Consider the following 19,289-nt stretch of genomic DNA (forward strand, 5'->3'; position numbering starts at 1 on the left):
CTTTCTGCTGCCCCCAGGTGGTCAAAATCAGTCACTGCAGATTTGCAAAGTTTTTTTTACACTGGTCTACTTTTAAATTAACCTTTTACACTTAAGTTTCATATGAATAAAGACAAACTTATCTTATACCTAGTAATTACCCACCTGACCACCAGGTGAATTCTTGAACTGGGAAGTTACGGTCTGTTTTGTGGAGAACAAAAACAAAGACATCTGTTATGAAGAACGTTGGGGACGTTCTCAACATGTGTCTCTCCCTGGTGTACTGACAGTCTCGCATGTTTCCCAGAATTCATGTCAGGTGCATCCCGCTTAACATCATCGAGTATGATCGAGGCTTTGTGCCGTTTAGATCTGTGTGTGCAGTTTACGGAAATCCTTTCCAATTTTTGAAGTCCTCACAGTAAAAACAAATTGACAAGTTTGTTGCAAGGTGAAATCGCTCGGTGCTGCCTAAACTGCATGTCAAGGACGGTAGTTCAGAACAAAGCATTCTGCGTGTGCGTTTGGCATTTTGTTCAGTTTATTTTATCTTGTTGTGGGTGTGCACCTACTGTGTAAATGTGTGTCCTGGAAGTAGGTGAAACATGCCTTCTGTTGCTCTCCTCCTCTCTCTGCTGACAAGTTCTCTTAACTGTGTCGTATTTTGAGCGTGGGTATTAGAAATGAGTAATTTGGCAAGCTTTTCGGTGTGAAATCTCCTCAGACTCTCAGTGAGTTGGAGGCTGAGAAGTTACTGATAATAACAGGATGCCATCTTCCGTTTGTGTGGGATATTAAAAAAAAAAAACAAACAAAAAAAACTCATGCCTCCTGAATTTCTGACCTGCTCCCCCATTCGCACATAATCAGTATTTTCACTTTCTTTTCTTTTCTCTGTGTTTCCTCTAATTTGCCCTGCAGGGTTTCTGAGCACAGGGGACCAGTCTGCTAAGGGGAACTATGGCTTGTTGGACCAGATCCAGGCCCTGCGCTGGCTCAATGAAAACATTGGCCACTTTGGAGGAGACCCAGATAGAATCACCATCTTTGGCTCAGGGGCTGGTGCCGCCTGTGTGAACCTTCTCATCCTTTCCCACCACTCCGAGGGTAAGGTTCTGTCACTGTCAGTGCCACATTGGTGGTCGTATACCCTGCTCAAAAGAAATCACCAGTGTGGTGAGTGTATTTCTTTACATGGCACGTTGGGCGTTACAGTCTATGGCCTAAACCTGATAAAGATACATCGCAATATTAGTCCCCCTAGTCTAGGGATGCAGTCAACAGAAATGCATCACTCTCCACTTGTAGCATTATAGTATTGCTGTAAAGACTGAGTAATGTGAAAGAAATCCAGAGTGTCAGCATAGAGGCTGCTGGAGTCGCCAGATGGGTGAAATCAGTTGTTTTTTTGTTTTTTTTGGAGTAAAAACCATTACTCATCTTGGGACACACACCCTGTAATAATCCCAAATAACGTCATTGGGGCTAAGATCACCGAACTGCACTGACAGAATTGTCCTTCTCCAATAACACTAATCCTGTCTGGACAAAGCATTAAGAAGAGATGCCTCCTATACACACGTACACACACACACACACACACACACACACACACACACACACACACACACACACACACAGATAGATAGGGATGACCCTGAGCATGAATGTGTTCTTCTTTTTTTTTCTTGGGTTAGGCCGTACATGTTCGAGCTGAGAGTCAAACTCACCGCTGCTGCTTGTGTAGACGGAGAGGGAGAAAGGGAGGGACATAATGATTCTCCCAGAGAAGAATGAGTCATCAGCATTTTCAAATTGTCTTCCAGGAAACTCTAAAATGCCATTAAGAGTACCTGCTAATGTTTTTGTCTTTGTTGAGCCAGATGCTGGCATACAGGTGACTTTCAGTACAAGATGCGTCCTATACAACCAGTTAAACGGCGTCGACTGTTTTGCACAAAAATCCATCCTGTTGATAGATGATGAGCAGTTAAAATGCGCTCCTTTGGTCATTACCCGTGATGACTTCTAAAAACTATATTAGACACATGTCATGTTTAATTTATTTTATTTTATTTTTTTGCGTAAAATTTGATTTTTTTTGTTGAAAAAAACTCATTGTACTTCTTTTCTAGCTATACAAAGCAAGGAGTTTACCATGTTTTCCACCCCAGTAGGATGCAGCCTGACACGGACCCACACAAAAAAACAGTTTAGGCACAACTTACAAACATGAAGAACAGCACAATGTGTTGACCTGGCCTCCAAATCCACTAGATCCATAACTGATCAAGCATCTGTGTGATGATCCACAGAGACCCCTCCTCTCAACCCATAGAACCCAAAGACCCCCATTAACAGCATATTGTTGCCAGACACCACAGGACACCCTCAGAAGGTCCATGTCCATTCTCTGATGAGTCACAACTCATCAGAGCACAAGAGAGACCTACACATTATTAGGAAGGTGGTCATAATGCTATGCCTGATCGGTGTATAGTGTTAGTCAAAGTCCATGGTTTAGTCCACGATTCCGAGCAGATTGTGTGAATACATATACGTGAACCTATAAATGAATATTTGGTTATGTTTCTTTCTTTTTCTCGTTTCAAAAGTACATTTTGTTCTTTTGCTTTTTCCTCCTTCATGCACCTTGGCAGCTGGTGAAGTCGTGAAAGAAATACAACTTTTTCAAAAGTAAATTTTGCTCACACTTGACATTATGCAACGATTATTGATTGTTACTCATTAATCCCTTAATCCCTTCATCTGATGAAATGACCAGATGTATTGAGTCTCCTTTCTGGCTTAGGTTTTTTTTTTTAAATGTCTCCTTGGCACTGTTTCCACATCTGACAGTTTTCCTCTGCAGATAATGGATTCTGGTGTGGGCCAGCTAGATCTCTCTACCAATGGCTGTGAGCTCAGCACTTACAGCCATGCAGACTGACTTGTATGGCTTCTCCTGGTCACTACTATAACAGTCATTATTTCCACACCTGCTGTGCACCTGGAAACCTTGAGTATGTCACATTGTGTCACATTTCTTTGACAGCGTGCTACTGTGAAACTGATTTAGATATTCTGTAGCAGATGAAAGCACAGCTTTAAAATGCAGGTGATGGCTGTATTGTTCTTTTATGTGATGAAATAACAGCACTGAAAATGCAGCATAAAAAAACTGAAATTAATCTTGTAAAATGCTTGGCCCAATACAGGGAATATTGGGAATATATATCAGAATGCTATTTATTAAAGACTGTGTTCACTTAATTTGAACGGCGTGCCTTTTAAAATACCCACCAGATGCTCGGTCACTAATCTTCTGCTGTGATCTTGGTCGGTAGAGTTGAGAAGGTGAATGGCATTTTGTGCTCTACCAAGAATTCAGATTATGTTATTACTAAACTGGTAACCTTCATTCTGACAGACTGTCCTTGGGCAGATTATAAAAACCGTCACGTTTAGACGTACCGTAGGAAGCAGATCCTCAGTGTGTGCGTGCGAGGGAACACACATCTTTTTTGTCTGTCACGAGTCAGGAAACATTCAGGAGGAGATGGAAAAGCGATTCAGAGATGGGCTTTAATCTGCCAAGGTGTTAGCTCTTGTCATGTTGCCAGCTCTTGTTAACTATGCTGCATGCGGCCCGTAGACAAAGACAAATACGCGCACCTGAGAGGAGACTTCATGTAATACTGGTCACACCCATCAGCTTTCATCTCCATGTGTTCTCATATTATAATATTCCTTTAAGGGTTTGTTTCTATCATTGCTTAATGTAGAATTATTTTTGGTCCAGATTTCGCTATAGTTTGTGCGGTGTCAAGAAAAATCGAAATGAGCTGTTATGCCTAGATTTTCTGTACTCCATTTTGAAGGCAGGCTTTAATGCCGCAAAGTGCAGTAAAAGTTGGAGGGTGCGCGGTTTTTAAAGGTGCCGTGTGTGCGTCTGTGTGTGTGTGTTCAGAGGAGAGATGAGATGAGGAGTCGAGCTGAAGCTGCAGCTGAGAGGCTTCTTAATTGATTTCACAGGGAGAGGAGCGGGGGCGGGGCACATGCAGAATATGGGGGGGCTTAATTATTAATGACAGAATCTGCAGATAAAACAGGGGGACAGCAAGCCACTTTACATAACAGTGCAGCGGCGCAAACAGCGCGAGCCGTTTTCTTTCTCTTTCTGTCGCCCGTCTTCCCTTCTCGCTTTATCCGACTGGCCCACCGCCTCGCGAAGAGTTGTCGACGTTTTCCTTGCTGCTATTTCGCGTTGTATGCGGTGGAAACACTTCATTTTTGTACACCAACTGTTCATGAAGATTTTATCGAGCTATGAGACGCAGTAGAATGTCTACTTCGCCTTGCTTCATATCTAACATTGTACAATTGCGCCTCCTCCCAAATATGCATTATTTATTGTGCTCCTTCTGTAAGGTCTTTAAGGCCCCCTCAGCTGCTTGCAAAAAATGTGTCAGAAAGAAGAAAAAACACATCTAAATGGATCTAGATTAAGTTTTTGAATATTCCCACATATCTTCTGCTTGTGGTCGTTCGTTGTGCAGGCCTGTTCCAGAGGGCCATAGCTCAGAGTGGCTCAGCCATCTCCAGCTGGTCAGTCAACTACCGACCGCTCATGTACACCAAGATCCTGGCGAAGAAGGTCGGCTGCACTCTGGGCGATATGGCTGAGTTGGTGGACTGCCTGCGGAGAAAGAGTTTTCGGGAGTTGGTGGACCAGGACATCCAGCCTGCACGCTACCACATCGCCTTTGGGCCCGTGGTAGACGGAGACGTGGTGCCGGACGACCCAGAGATCCTCATGCAGCAGGTTAGCGGTGATTTCTCTTGACAGCCATCCGGTGAATAATTTAACTTATTGTGTTACCAAACATGTCAGGGTTTTTTTTCTCTAACTGATGAGTGAATACTCTCCTATCAGTGCCGCTGCATTCTCTTATTTTATGTCATGTTGTTTGTCTGTTGGAACGCCAGGGCGAATTCCTCAACTACGACATACTGCTCGGGGTCAACCAGGGGGAGGGCCTGAAGTTCGTGGATGACAGTGAAGGAGAGGATGGAATATCGGCCGCCTCTTTTGACTACACTATCTCCAACTTTGTGGACAATCTCTATGGATACCCTGATGGTCAGATCCTACCCTGTTTTGTCTCAAAATTATTGGCTAATTTAAAGCTGAAATGTAGATTTCCACATGTTGTGCTGTTTATGGTTGGGAGGTTTAAGTTTGTGCTTGTAACTGGACACACTCATCCACTTCAGCCTGCAAGGCAAGGGTCAGGAATAATAAAGCCTGGCATGCCATTGGCGTACTAACCAGTTAGCATTTTACCCCCATCCGTGCATGACATTAATACAGTGTTATCTTCTATGGCTGTAGCTACCATGCACAGGGTTTGACACAAGTGTTTTGTGAGAGTCTTTCATGTAACACGTTTTAGCCTTGAAGCCTTCCTCCTAATGTGGCAGATAGACCACTGCGTGTGCACTCACATTCCTTTTTTGTTTCTTCCAAGGTAAAGATATCCTGAGGGAAACCATAAAGTTCATGTACACAGACTGGGCTGACAGGGACAACAGTGACATGCGTAGGAAGACCCTCCTGGCGCTGTTCACGGACCATCAGTGGGTGGCCCCGGCTGTCGCCACGGCCAAACTGCATGCTGAGTTCCAGTCGCCTGTCTACTTCTATACCTTCCACCACCACTGTCAGACTGAGGCAAGGCCAGACTGGGCTGACGCTGCCCATGGAGATGAGATCCCCTATGTGTTTGGGATTCCCATGGTGGGAGCCACTGACCTGTTCCCCTGTAACTTCTCCAAGAATGACGTAATGCTCAGTGCAGTAGTCATGACGTACTGGACCAACTTTGCCAAGACAGGGTTAGTATAACGCCAAATTTCAAGTGAAATAAAACATAATTTAATATTAACAGATTGTGTGTAAAATTAAATATGTCACAGTTTCACTGTCTGAAAAACTGAGTCTGTTGTACCTTTAGCACTTAACCCAATTGGGAAGTCAGAAATAGGACGTGATTATGACAATCTTATCCCAGGAAAGAGCACGTTGTAATTCTGCTGGAGGTGAAAATATAACAATGTCCGTTTAGTTTTAGTAACTTAAGCCGTGTCTACACAGAATGCACTGAACCACATTAGCAGAACGGCAGCAGCTTTGGTGCTCCGTCTGCGTCTACGCGGGAGGCCTTCAGGCACAGTGCTGAGCTGTGGGTCACCCACACGGAAACGCTCGGATCCCGGTTCACCATCACTGCGGTTTTGAGTAAACGTGGGAAGATAGACTCGATGCGTAAAAATACGCTTTGGCTCGCTCTATGGGTGTATAGCTCAAGTAAAACATGAGCGGTAAGCTTAAAATAGGAGCGTATGAGTTCCGTCAGACATTTGTCAGGTATTTGACTGAAAGATGCAGCTGGAAGGCTTTCTGCGTAGCTTTTGGACTATTTTTTCCCGTAGACACATTATTAGGAACACCTGCTACACCTACACCTGCTTATGTATGCAATTATACAAGCATCTAGTCATGTGGAGGCGGTGCAATGCATGAACTCACGCAGGTTCAAGTCAGGAGTTAATGTCAGTGTTCAAACATGACAGACTGGTGTGCACAGCAGCGTATACAATTTAAATATGATGTCGCTAAACACAAAGAATTCTCTATGATGCCCTGTGTTTTGGGGACTGAAATGCCTGAAGAAAGGTCGCAGGGCAACAGCCAGACTGGAGCTAATGCTAAGGCTACACAGAAACTGAGCAGAAAAGAGTACAATACACCAAACACTGAACTGGATGAGCTATTTGCTTCCACTGTCATCAGCTAAGAACAGAAATCTCCGGATGCATTCACACTTATTTCAATTGATAGAACATTGTTAGAGTGCTGCATTTAATTGTCTGTTCCGTTCTGTACATAAACAGCATGTTCAGTTTGATCATCCGTTTCATGAATCGTCAGTAGTGTGGAGTGTTTTTCTTGGTACACTTTCACACAATGCACAATTTACCACTTTCTAATGGCTATTTCAAGCATGACGGGTTCTCAAATCAAAAGTCATCTCAAACTTTCACAAACATGACAAAGAGTTTGGCGGACTTTGGTGGCAGAATGGCAGATTGGTAGCTTGAATGTGAAGTTGATGAATGTGTAGAAATCACTGAGGCATTCTTGTTCGTCTGAAAAAGAATCTGATAGGAAGGTTTTCAAGAGCTTGTGGAATCCATGAGACTAAGAATAGAAATAGTTTTTAGAACAAATTGAGGTCCATTCAACAAGTGTGGTGTGGTGTTCCTAATAATTCGCTTAATGCGAGTAAAGCCCTGCCCTTTTTGAACGGTTCTTTCTTGAACAAATCCTGTTGGTTTGGTTTACTTGGATTACTGAATTAAAAACACAGATGATACTATTGACGTTGAACTGATTAATAATTTGTCATAAAAAATGATGTGATTCTGATCTTTCTGTGTTCCAGGGATCCTAACTTGCCAGTTCCTCAGGACACCACATTTATCCACACGAAGCCAAACCGTTTCGAGGAGGTCATCTGGACTAAGTTCAGCTCCAAAGACAAGCAGTACTTGCATATTGGCCTGAAGCCCCGTGTCAGAGATAACTACCGTGCCAACAAGGTGGCCTTTTGGCTGGAGCTGGTGCCACATCTCCACAGCCTACACGAGGAAATCCTTAGCTCCATCACGACCCGACTGCCGCCCGGAGGCACCAGCCGCTGGAAGGTCCCTCATCCAGGCACCCGCTCCACACGGCACCCCGTGATCTCCACCTATCCGCCGGACCCTGAACCCGACGGTTCGGAGAGACCCCGCTATTCCCCCTTCCCCAGCGAGACGCGGGACTACTCCACCGAGCTGAGCGTGACCGTCGCCGTTGGCGCCTCTCTTCTTTTCCTGAACGTGCTCGCCTTCGCCGCACTTTACTACAAGCGCGACAAGCGCCACGAACTCATGCAGAGACGCCACCGCCGACTCTCCCCGCAGCGTGGCACGACGATGGGCATGGGTGTCGGAATGGGAGTCGTGGGGGCGCCACCGCACAATGACCTGGCTCTGAGTCAGGAGGAGGAGCTGATGTCACTTCAGATGAAGCAGCAGAGGGTGGAGCTGGAGCACGGGACGCCCCTGCCTTCCCGCGGCGTCCACGGCGACCTGGAACCCCTGCGGCCCCCCGTGTGCCCACCCGACTACACGCTGGCCCTGCGACGGGCTCCGGAGGACGTGCCATTGATGACAGCCAATACAATCACCATGATCCCCAGCACTATCAGCAGCATGCAGCCTCTCCACCCCTTCAACACTTATCCCCCGGTTCCGGCACCATCTACTACACCCGTCCCCAGCCACAGCAACAATGCCCTGCCACACCAACACTCCACCACCCGTGTATAGGACCAGGCACAAGCTCTGCTGTCCCCTCTCTGGGCTTACAGAGATGCACCACACAAACTGCTCCATACAAACTTCACTCTCATCGCCCTCTTTTCTTCTTCTTCTTCTTCTTCTTCTTCTTCTTCACTATATGTTTTGTCTCTTCTCATTAAGCCCTCAAATAAAGCTGCACTTTGTAAGATCCGAAGCAGTGAAATACCTCTAGACTGTAATCATAACACAAAAGGGACTTGATTGAAAAGCTTCTTTGAAAAGCTTGTCATCCTGCTGAAGGTACAAACTGCTTTTCCCCGTCGAAGCTCTTTGAATATGCGGCACTTGGAGCAGTCACCAAACATGCAGCTTTAACCGTGGAGCTCTCCCTCGAAGAGGTTTCGAGAAAATCACAATCAGTCAGGCATCTAATGTGTAGCTTGGTTGTTTTGCGCATGTGTTGACGTGTCAGTGTAAAGCTATGTTGAACATAGAAAACAAATGTTCCCTTTTAGTTATTTAGTGAAACACAGTCGCGAGCGGCTTGTATGAGGCAACATATGCACCAACAAGCTGCCTGTCATAAAGCGCTGATTTCCCGAAACTTACAAATTGCAGCTTTACAGGCCCAATCTGGAAGTGAAATTTGGCACCCTGTGTTGAGCACTGTGTCCAAACAGCTGTCTGAGATTACTGTTTAGTGTGTAATGTATTGACACGGCTGGGAGTGCAAGGATGAGCGCTATTTGACAGCGAAGCATGAGTTTTTCCATCCTAAAACTTAATTTCTCCCACTTACAAATGTGTGTACCTGTTTTCGGGTATAATGCTACCTAATTGTCATCCTAAAGATCCGTATACTCACTTTCGCTTTCGCTTTCGAGACATTTCCAGATTGGGGCTTCACCTGTCAGACGGTACAGGAAATAACCGAGTCCCACTCGGCCTGTGGGACACAACCTGGAATCCAGGCTGCCCATTAGAGCTCGCTGCATCTCCGCCTCGCAGGCTCTAATCATGCCCATTACTTTATTTGTTACTCGCTCATTATCTCTCTGTCTGTATCCCCACCTCGGCTCATTTAACTGCTTCTCTCTTCTCGCCGCCTCGCACTCCTTCTCTCGCTCTGCATCGGCCCTTGTAGCTCTTTTTATTAAACCATTAACGTATTCCATTTCCATCTCAACTTCTTTCTCGCAATCACTTCTAGACTCTCTTTTCCTTTTGGAGTCTTTTATACAAAAAACACAAATGTAAATGATGTATTATTAATAAATTGTAAGGATATGAATGAAAAAAAAAAAAGATATTCTGATATCTCGTTTTTACCAGCATTCTTGGTGCCAAGTACTGTGATAACGTTCCTCTTTCACTGGCGTCCAGTGGAGCGTCTGGAGAGGTCCATCATGACTGTATCTTACAAAAGGAATTACCATCATAAAAAGTGCCAACCCCTTCATCTTTCTTTTTGAACCACACACTTCTTCTTTTTTTTCTTTTTTCTTTTTTTTTATTACACTCAATGTTGCACTGTGGCTGGTCTCTTTTTTAAAGGGAAATCAGATTCAATATATCCTCATTTAAAAAAATATATATATAAAGTTTTATTAACTACTTTGCTGCGTGGAATATTTGCATGATGTTTTTTTTTCATTTCTAAAGCGTGTGGACAAAAGAATTTGTAATCTTGATTATTTGCCTTGTTCTTCATTTATTTTTAATTTTATTTTAATTTCGAAAATCATTTTCATTACTATTTTAATATCAGCTGCACTTTGTGGTACTTCAGAAAGTATTAAGAGATGAATATTGTGTAAAACTATAACAAAGAGAGTAAATATTTCCTCCTTATTTTTTTCCCCCGTTTCCTAACACTGAGGCTGTGCCGCAAAACTACCAGAGAGACTGATGAGTTTTCGTTTGACCCCCCCTCCCTCCCCTTTTTGCTTTTCGCTGTTTATCTTTTGCAACCGCACAGTCACTGTCTCTCAAACTCACCTGAAGAAGCACTTTTTTAAGTTACAAAAAAAAAGAGAGAGAGAGAGACTACTTTAAATGAATAGTCTAAATAAGGTTTTTGTCTGTGACTGACATTGACCACATGCTTCAAGTGTTCGGAGACTGCCCGACAGTTATCTTTTCGTCTGCTCTTTTGTTGTTTCATGACTCTCCCCCCTTTCCAAGGCGGGAGAACGGATGAGATATATTTATGGTCAAAAGGTCAGAGAGCCTTGTATGCGCGTTTCACATCTTTCGCACAATTGACACAGAGACGGGTCACACTCTGGACAACTCTATAAAAAAAAAAAAAAGAGAAAAGAAAAGAAAAACAACAGTGACATTAGGACAACACTGGACAATTTCAGACAGTGATTCAGAGGAGGTGGCGACGAAATAGCTCGTCAACAGTAGGATCTGTCAATGCACAGAGAATGCATTCTAAAAAAAAAACAACAACAACAAAAAAAACAACCTGATTTAACAGACATTACTCACGCACCATATACCACGAAAGCAAGGCGAGTGGGATTATTTCCCTCCCTCCTCCACCTCTTTCTCCTCCTCCTCCTCCTCCTCCTCCTCCTCCTCCTCCTTGTAACGTCCTGTATCCTGTCTGCTGTCTGCTCAGGATAAACGACACTCCGGAGCCAGACTGCCATCCCTCACGCTGGACTGGAGCGAGCGGCGAGGACAAAAGAACACATAAAACAAACTGTACATTTTTTAAGTGTAAGAGAACAAACTGGAATTTGTAAATATTATGTTTGTTGTTTGGTTTGAGTGATTGGCCGGATCTTTTCTTTGTGACAGCAGGTGCAAGTTCAGATGACTTACATGATTTTAGCGCTCATGCGTACGGTTTGATTCTTCTTCATTTCCTTGATTTCAAGGTCAGATCGATCCCAGGAGGTTATGGGCACATGAGTACATCTATTAGCGTACATGAATCAGTTTAACACAGCATGGTTGAGGTCACCATAAACATGAAAAAGAATGCTTACTGCTCAGGTTAGTTTAGATATTGTGATATATATATAAAAAAAAATGCTCTTATATGGTTGTCTAAAACATACACACCTGGTACTATCCCATCAGTCGTGGGGGCAGCTTTTGAGTGAAATGAGTCCTTTCATTGGTGGAAAAAGCCAAAGAACAGCTGCAGAAGACAGACGAAGGAATGTAGGAAAGGGGAGGATTTGAGAAATACGAGCTGGATGCTTCAGATGTGCTCAAAACAAACCGCAAATCAAGGAATTTTACTTGTGATGCTGTTGGATTTAATTGTTCGTGTCTCACATTGTCTTGAGCGTTGTCATACAGTCGAACCTGTAAGTGGAAGGTTGTGAAATCCTTGGTGCTCCTTTGGTCTTATTTCCGAATCTCAGTGGTTTTGTTTTGTCACCTTTTGCAATTTAGTCCGCACATTCTGTTTGTGGGATTACTGGCCCAGCTGTTTGATGTGAGTTGCCCCATGCTACCAAAAACAGCGCTGCAGAGTACTACTTCTCTTTTCTTTTGTAACAAGAGTTTGGACCGGCCAACCGATAATGGAAGCACACTCACCAGGTTTACATGTTTACACTACAGTTTTGATGTTGGCTTGAGGCAAAGGAATGGGGGGAAAGCATCACACAGATCCAAATATCTTCTTCTTCTTCTTCTAACATTTTATGCCGGAATCGTAAAGTGAAGGCTTGCACCTGTTTGTCTGTTTCATTTAGTCTGATTCAGTAACCTGCTTGAGGCTTAAGATACTGTGAGAGAGCATAATGACCAGAAGGGGTTGAAAGAATTAAAGTTAATATTTCTATTTCAAATAGAGGCTATTACACACTGTATGTTGTGTATCTGAACTGGAAAACATTAAAAAACATTCTTAAACAAAAGCATTGCCATCCTTTTTTTTCTTTTTTTTCCCCCCTTAGATGTTGTTAAAACTGTAAGACTTTATTCGGCCACTTGGGGGCAGAAGAACTCTGCACTTTGTGATTACTAAACAGACTCATCTAGTAAAAGGCTATGTGACCATTTGAAGCAGGAGAAACCAGAAGAAATTGAGCAATGCTTTATTTTTTGGCTGCTTGTTGAATTTAAGTCTGGTATTTATTTATATTTTAATATACTGGTTTGGTTTGAACCAACTTCTGAGTAAATATCTTTAGTTGTCTCTAGCAGTCCTAAGCTGCTAAGGGTAATTGTCATTATAGCTAGTTTAGCTGCTAATGCTTGTGTTAAATTTGTTTGCTTAAAGTTAAGAAAAGTGTCATAAGGAAGCCTAAAAGCTGAACAGGTTTTGGCTAATGGTGTGTTTTTACTGTTTCCTTTTACTGTCTTTTTGGCATTGGCCGAAATTAATTTGAAAACATTCATATAAGATAATATTGGAATTCCTTAAATGAAAGTTTACAACACCGCAAATTTTTATTTGTACCTTTTTTTTTTTTTTTTTTAATATTCTTTAATATATTGGCTGCGTAAATGTTTAAAATTGTCCTCTGGGACATTTCCATGTATAGCATGTCTTGTTTTCCTGTAGTCAGTCAGGTCATGCTTAAGTGTGTAACTCTCAACATCTGCACATTCCTCTAAACCAAACTGCACTGCCCGTACTTCAATATATATAATATATATTATAATAATATATATTATATATTATAACAGGTAGCCTTAGCCACCTCACCTTGCTCTGCCCATGTGTCTTTGTGCTGTTTAAGCTGCTTCATTTTCACAATAAAATTTTTCCAGACCTGAGCAAAATAATGACAATAGTAGCTTAATAATAATAACTTTTTTTAAACTCAGTCCCAGAAATGAGGGAATGCAAATAGTATTTTTTAAGAGGTTATTGCTGCATTCGCTATATTTGTACTGATTGCAGCACATGTTCATTAGCGTTTGAACTCTCAACTCTGCTTATCTTTCATCATGTTGTAAGTTGCTCCCATTTGTAAACTAACTGAAAGGAGGACAGAGCTAGTAAATCTCAGCTGAGTTTGGAAACACCTACTGTATGCTTCATCATCATGCATTAAATTAAAATATTATAGGCTTACTTTTGTGTTGTGCACATCAGGCGGTGACGTGGGCTTTTAAAGAACCCTGTCCTTTCCATATGCTTCCATACCTATACTGACGTTTCAATAGTAGATGAAGCTTATTATGAGTATTATGCTATCCATTGTATTAAATGTTGTGGAAAGCAACACAAACTGAGCTGGGATTGCCACTCCATTAATTCACATTCAAATGATTTTCATTTCAAATCCTGAAATAACTTGGCAGCAGCAGTTTTGCAAGGGGAGTCGTCCTCTGATCTATGTTTACTCAGCTGTTGTACACAGTAGATTATTACAGCAAATATGCCGAACTACACTGTTGCACCAATTTTGTTGTATAAGGCATTTCTTCTAACAGCCAAGCTTTCCACTCCTTCGAGCCCCAATGTAGCATTCATTTAATACCTTCTTGGCCACTGTTACATTTATTTCATTTTGTTATCACTGGTGAGTAAGTACTTTTAGAGTACGTTGCTCCTCTTTTTACCTCTCCAAAGTCACATTTTACTCCCTAATCAATTGATCATTTCATTTTTCAATTACACATTTGGCTTTGTAAATAACGCGGGTAGACTCTAAATAATAGCCTTGGCAAAACTATAACGATAGATAATTTTGATACTCGTTTTTCCTGCGGCTGTGTTGCAAGATCATGTGTTAAAAGTATTCAGATTAATGTACTAGAGTTCCCTAAAGGAAAGAAAGAAAACTGTGTGCAGACATTTCTAACCGGCTTACTATATATCAGATATTGTTAGCGTTTAAATCCGTATTTGGGCTTTCAATAACTGTTGAGTTATTGGTGCGATAAGAATGTAGTTATTACACCCTGCTAGGTCTAATGGGATTCATCATTAACAGATGACTGATGCACATTGTAATGTCATAGCACTTTTCTTTTTCAGTTTAACTCAATTAGCTTTGCAGACAATACTCTCTTGGGCTCTCTGCAATCCAGCATCAGAGACAGCAATGCTCTTCAGACACTAGATGGCAGTGTGCAACTAAAATGTATCCATCCAAAAGCAGCTATCTGCTCATGAGTTTACTGCTTCTAAAATGAACTAAAAAAAACCTTAACACCTCAGCTCACAGGAACAAGTCCTGACTTTTAACTCTCTTTTAAATGATTAAATGTACATGTTATGTTTATACAAGTTCTCAAATCCTTTTGGTTTTCTAGTTAAAACTCCACAAGAAATGTGTTTGAATGCCTGTGGATTTAGTATTAAATTAAGAAGAGTTTAATCTCTAACTAAATGATAAAAGACACTAACACACATCAGGCAGACATAAAATTCAAATCTAATTTTTACAACTGCCATAACTGTTGTAAGTTTTAGGATATGATGAATGAAAACTATTTTATGTTCCACCACAGCTGTACATTATGTTTTTGAAGTATATGACCAGAAGGAACAGTAGCTGTAGTGAAAAAGGATGTTCTTGTGTTTTTGTGTTGTTTTGGGTTTTTTTTTTTTACCCGTGTCGCTGTGAATAATGACACATTTGCGTCCGTATTTTGTGTACATGTACAAATGCTTTCTCTAGAAGTAACACAAAAACAATTCAAGAAGGTAATTTAGGATATTTTATTGAATGAGACCATTTTTGTTGCATCTGATACACTTGTATTTTAATTCCTGTCAACAAAAGTAATGAAAAGATGCTAAGGTAATGAAAGAAAACCTGCATCTAGACAATATAGCTGACAACAAAAACTGCTCGGTTTCTTGAGAATTTTTTTTCAAAGAATAACAAATTGCAAATTAAATCACCAGTGTGGAGAATTATGGGTATATCTGATTGTATTTCCTTATATTAAGCTTTGCAAAACAGCACAAACATCTATTATTCGTGGAAGTAAAGAGAAAGCCATATGCACTGAGAAGGTGTAACTGACAGTGCTTTCAGATGGTGTGTTGCAGGTACAGAGGAAGGGGTGAAGGAGAAATACAGTTATCGTAGAAGAGCTGGAGGTTCTGGTCAACATCCATGTTATTTTTCAGGAAGTTTTCAAGCTCCTGGACGGACATCTCGTGAACGGTGGTGGTCTCTTTCGCGTTTTTGGCCAAAGCCGCGTAGGATGGGAAGCGAATGCGAACGGGGTGGGGTGCGTTCCGGTCGTAGTCGGTGCAGCAGTAAGCGGACCACACATCTTCTGGGATGGCCACGCGGTCCTGGTTGTTGCGACGGATCATGTTGCCCCTCGTGGTCACTCCAGTGACGATGTAGGCAGTGCCACGGCAGAAGTTGTTGAGGCGGAGTCGGATCCGCTCCTCAAACTCGCGCCAAGGCCCGATGTTGAACTCCCGGATCTCTGGGACCACGTTGGTCAGGGTGTAAGTGGCCGCCCGGTCGTGTGGAGTGGACTGGTGCTGGTCTGGATTTAGGTGACCTCTCTCGTAAAGCACCACATCAGAGTAGTCATCAAGCACGGCCTGGCTGTCCTCAAACTTCATGTGCAGGTAGCCAGTGGGGAAAGGCAGCATGTTTCCATTTCCATCGACTTCGGCCAGCTATAGAGCATGGAAGAAAACAGAAGTTTTTAATAAATGCTGGAAAATAACACAGATGCCAAATAGCAGTATCATCTTCAAGGACTTCTAGTTCCCTCATCTTTATCCCAATTTGCTTGTGGAATTGCCCACTTTGGCTTCTGCAAGTATCTTTGAGAAAACACTTTCAGCTTTTGTGAATACAGACATTTCTCCTAAAAAGACTGACCTGTGGTTCATACATCCAGGGGTAATCCACACGTCTGTCTCCCTCTGTTTTCTTGAAGGTGTAAGCCGAGTAAACCGGAATCCTTTTGTGAGGGTCGTACAGGGTCACGTATCGGGGTTTGTCAGCGTAGCGTTGGCAGATCTTCTTCAGTTTGCTTTCGATAATCCCCCGTGGCGGCGTCCCCATGTACAGGGAGTCCTTGCATCTCTCAACGTGATTGAAGTCTTGCACGACAGTCGCCGATGCGAGAAAATCGGTTATAAGAGCGAAAACTAAAGGTGTTAGCTTCTTCATGGTCAAAAACCTTTGCCCAGTGTCTCCTGCTGCAGTCACAGTGATAGAAAAAAGTCTGCAGTTATAATTTAAATGTCACACAGCAGATATGCAAAGCAGGAAGAGTGTGAGCAGAAGACAGGCCCCCACGACATATGTGGGTGTGAACGTTCAGGTCATTGCAGCGTGACTCTAATGTACACTTCTGAAATAATATTCATTTAAAATAATAATTAAAATTATAGATCTGATGTTGATGATGTGGTTACGTGCATCATCTCAGTGGCTGCTTACTTTTACAGGTGTTTCTCTAGTAGTTTTTTTTAAATTTATGGATTGGCGAAAGAGACTCATAATATACTGAAGGTGCCATCAAACAACTGGGCACCAAGACATTAGATTATTGACTCTCTCCTCTTGGGGAACAGTGATGTACAATGAAGACATGTCTTTTTCATCTGTTGGAATTCAACCCAGCAGAAGCCTGAACTCTGGGTGACGCCAGAAACACACAACATTGAGATACTCAGGAATGTTCTGCTGCAGTGTAATCGTGAAATGCAAAACGGTTTAATCTCTCTCAGTGCCCAGTGATGAACAAAAGGCTCAGTCACCAGTGTGGTTCAGAGGTACTATGCTGCTCAGTGTGAGTGGTGGATAAGCCAATGGACCAAAGAGAGATAAAGCATGAAAGTTGAACTGCATAGTGACAGAGAGTGTATGAATTTTCAAGTGACAGCCTGTGTATAGATACGCCCTCATTTGTTTAGCTGTTATATAATTTAAAAAAGTGTAGCTGAACTTGGAATGGAATGAAATGAAAGACAATTTTCTGTGAGAATGTCACTGGAAAACAAGTAATGTATATAGAAGAGTTTGTGAAGATATTAATGAATGTGGAGGAGACGCATCTTTTATAGCAAATGGCTTAGCTCTTTTCCAAAATGGATTCTCTATCTGTTTAAGCAGCCCGTTGTCTACGGAGAAGTTCATTTAACTTCTTCCCATACTTCTAAGTCTTTCAGGTTTTGGTTCTCTTTTTTAAATTCAGCACCATGTGACATTGCCTGAGCTGGTGGTTACAGTGACCTCATATAGGCATACATACAGTCACACTGAAACATTAAGCATGTAGTAATAGATAAATAGTAGATATAGTTATGTTATAAATAATGAAATAATTATTACAATATTACACAATAAAAGATATATAAACGATAAATAAAGTCCCTATAAACAATGAATTGCTGAAATAAATATACCATATGAATAAGCAGATAAATAGGTTATAAAGTTAGCTTAAACAACCGTGTAATAAAGTGATGTATAATCAGTTTGAAATACATATGTGAAAGTATGTTCACCCATTTAAAATCAGTTCAAACAAACACGTTTGGGCTGTCACAGTAGGTCTGATAAGAATGATTTGGAACCCCTTGATCTAAACTGTCGGAGATGTAAATGACATTGGAATTTCTGGTTATATACTGCCCCCTGCTAAACTCTGCCCCATGTAAATGGAAACTGTTTGTCAGATCAGTCGGAGCAACAATCCTTCACTGCCCTAATAAGTCAATTTGAGTGACTGAGTGTTGTTATTCATGGAGGGAGCAGCTTGCCTCTCTAATCTAATCTTGAGTTATGACAATCATAACTTATGTGGTTGGGGCTGATGATGCAGTTATGTGAACCGACATTTTTCAGCTGTCAGCGTTTTTGCCAATTAGAATTATAAATTCAGACCAAGTGCAGACCCAGCTCAGATGCTCTCTGCTGCTCACCAGTTGAAGAGAGACATCCGAGCCAGAAAAGACACGGTTAAAGACATGTTTGAAACAATGCCTGCACGGCTGTTTGCTTTGTTTCTATGTGATAAATAGAGTATTTGTCATACAAAGTCCTTTACAAATGTAAATTAAATAAAATGCTTCATTGAAAAGTGATCAGTCAGAATAAATTTAAAAACACCTCAGAATAAAGAAATGTTTGACTCAGCACCAACTAAACTGTATTTTAAAAAGAAAGTCGCAACTTTAAACGTCAACTTTATATTTTGCCACCAGGCTGTGCTATATTTTGTCCACATGGAGGCAGTGTAGACTAGTCGGTTGCTTATTCTTACTTCCTGCTTCATAATGAAACTTGTTTTTTATTTTATTTTTTTTTTATGATCCAGCCTGTCAAATTAAAGCTATCAAACACTGCCCTTGTAATAGTGTGAAAACTTTATTGCAAAGTGCATTTGAAGCCTGAAGGCGATGTGATTAGAATTTTAATTTGCCTAAATAGTTGTTTGGCATAACAGTATTATGTGATGAACATTTTTTTTCTAGAGTCTGCAATTGTTTATAGTTTTGATTAATCTAATTATTATATATTATATAATAATATATATAAGATATTATTTAATGAATTTGAATGACACCCCTGTTTGATTCTTTTGATTTGTTTTGTATCACTTAATTTACCATTTTATTTTTGTATATCTATATTTTTACTGTTTTATATATATTGCATATTTGTTCACATTTTCATTTATTCGAAGTTCACAGACAACATCGCAAACAACACTGGTTCCCAGGCATGACAACTGATTGTTTTTGCTCCCAACTCACAACACAAAACACAAGCTCCCCTCGCTTTTAAAGTTGTTGTACGAGCAGAGTATGTTCCTTCGCTGAGCCACCAGGGGGCATCATTTAGCCGCTATTCTTGCCTATGAAGCTGCCCCCACTTAGTTCTGCACCAAAGCCCGCTGATTGGTCCAAATACCCACATGGGGTAGAGCGCTGACCAATAGAGTTTGTGCTGTTCGGGGACTGTTGCTAAGGCACTTCA

General features: G+C 41.6%; 2 protein-coding genes across 3 annotated transcripts in view; one reads left to right on the forward strand and one right to left on the reverse strand.

Moving 5' to 3' along the window:
• Nucleotides 1-10,718, forward strand: part of nlgn2b (neuroligin 2b) — a 35,726-nt gene extending 25,008 nt beyond the window's left edge. The window contains exons 4-8 of one of the 2 annotated variants that reach the window (XM_047607172.1): nt 904-1,089; nt 4,542-4,807; nt 4,972-5,125; nt 5,514-5,880; nt 7,491-10,718. In XM_047607172.1, the coding sequence (XP_047463128.1) occupies nt 904-1,089; nt 4,542-4,807; nt 4,972-5,125; nt 5,514-5,880; nt 7,491-8,421 (1,904 nt within the window). In that variant the 3' untranslated portion in view covers nt 8,422-10,718. The remainder of the gene's footprint in view (nt 1-903; nt 1,090-4,541; nt 4,808-4,971; nt 5,126-5,513; nt 5,881-7,490) is intronic. The other variant, XM_047607173.1, reaches the window with a different exon arrangement.
• Nucleotides 10,719-11,421: 703 nt separating this feature from the next.
• Nucleotides 11,422-16,604, reverse strand: LOC125021211 (endonuclease domain-containing 1 protein). Its single transcript, XM_047607174.1, has 2 exons — nt 16,179-16,604; nt 11,422-15,970 (listed from the first exon to the last, which is right to left on the reverse strand). The coding sequence occupies exons 1-2, from the start codon at nt 16,470-16,472 to the stop codon at nt 15,362-15,364; spliced, it is 903 nt and encodes a 300-aa protein (XP_047463130.1). The 5' UTR covers nt 16,473-16,604; the 3' UTR covers nt 11,422-15,361.
• Between the last annotated feature and the right edge of the window lie 2,685 nt (nt 16,605-19,289).

The sequence above is a fragment of the Mugil cephalus genome, chromosome 15 (genome assembly GCF_022458985.1).
Source record: "Mugil cephalus isolate CIBA_MC_2020 chromosome 15, CIBA_Mcephalus_1.1, whole genome shotgun sequence".
Lineage (NCBI taxonomy): Eukaryota > Metazoa > Chordata > Actinopteri > Mugiliformes > Mugilidae > Mugil > Mugil cephalus.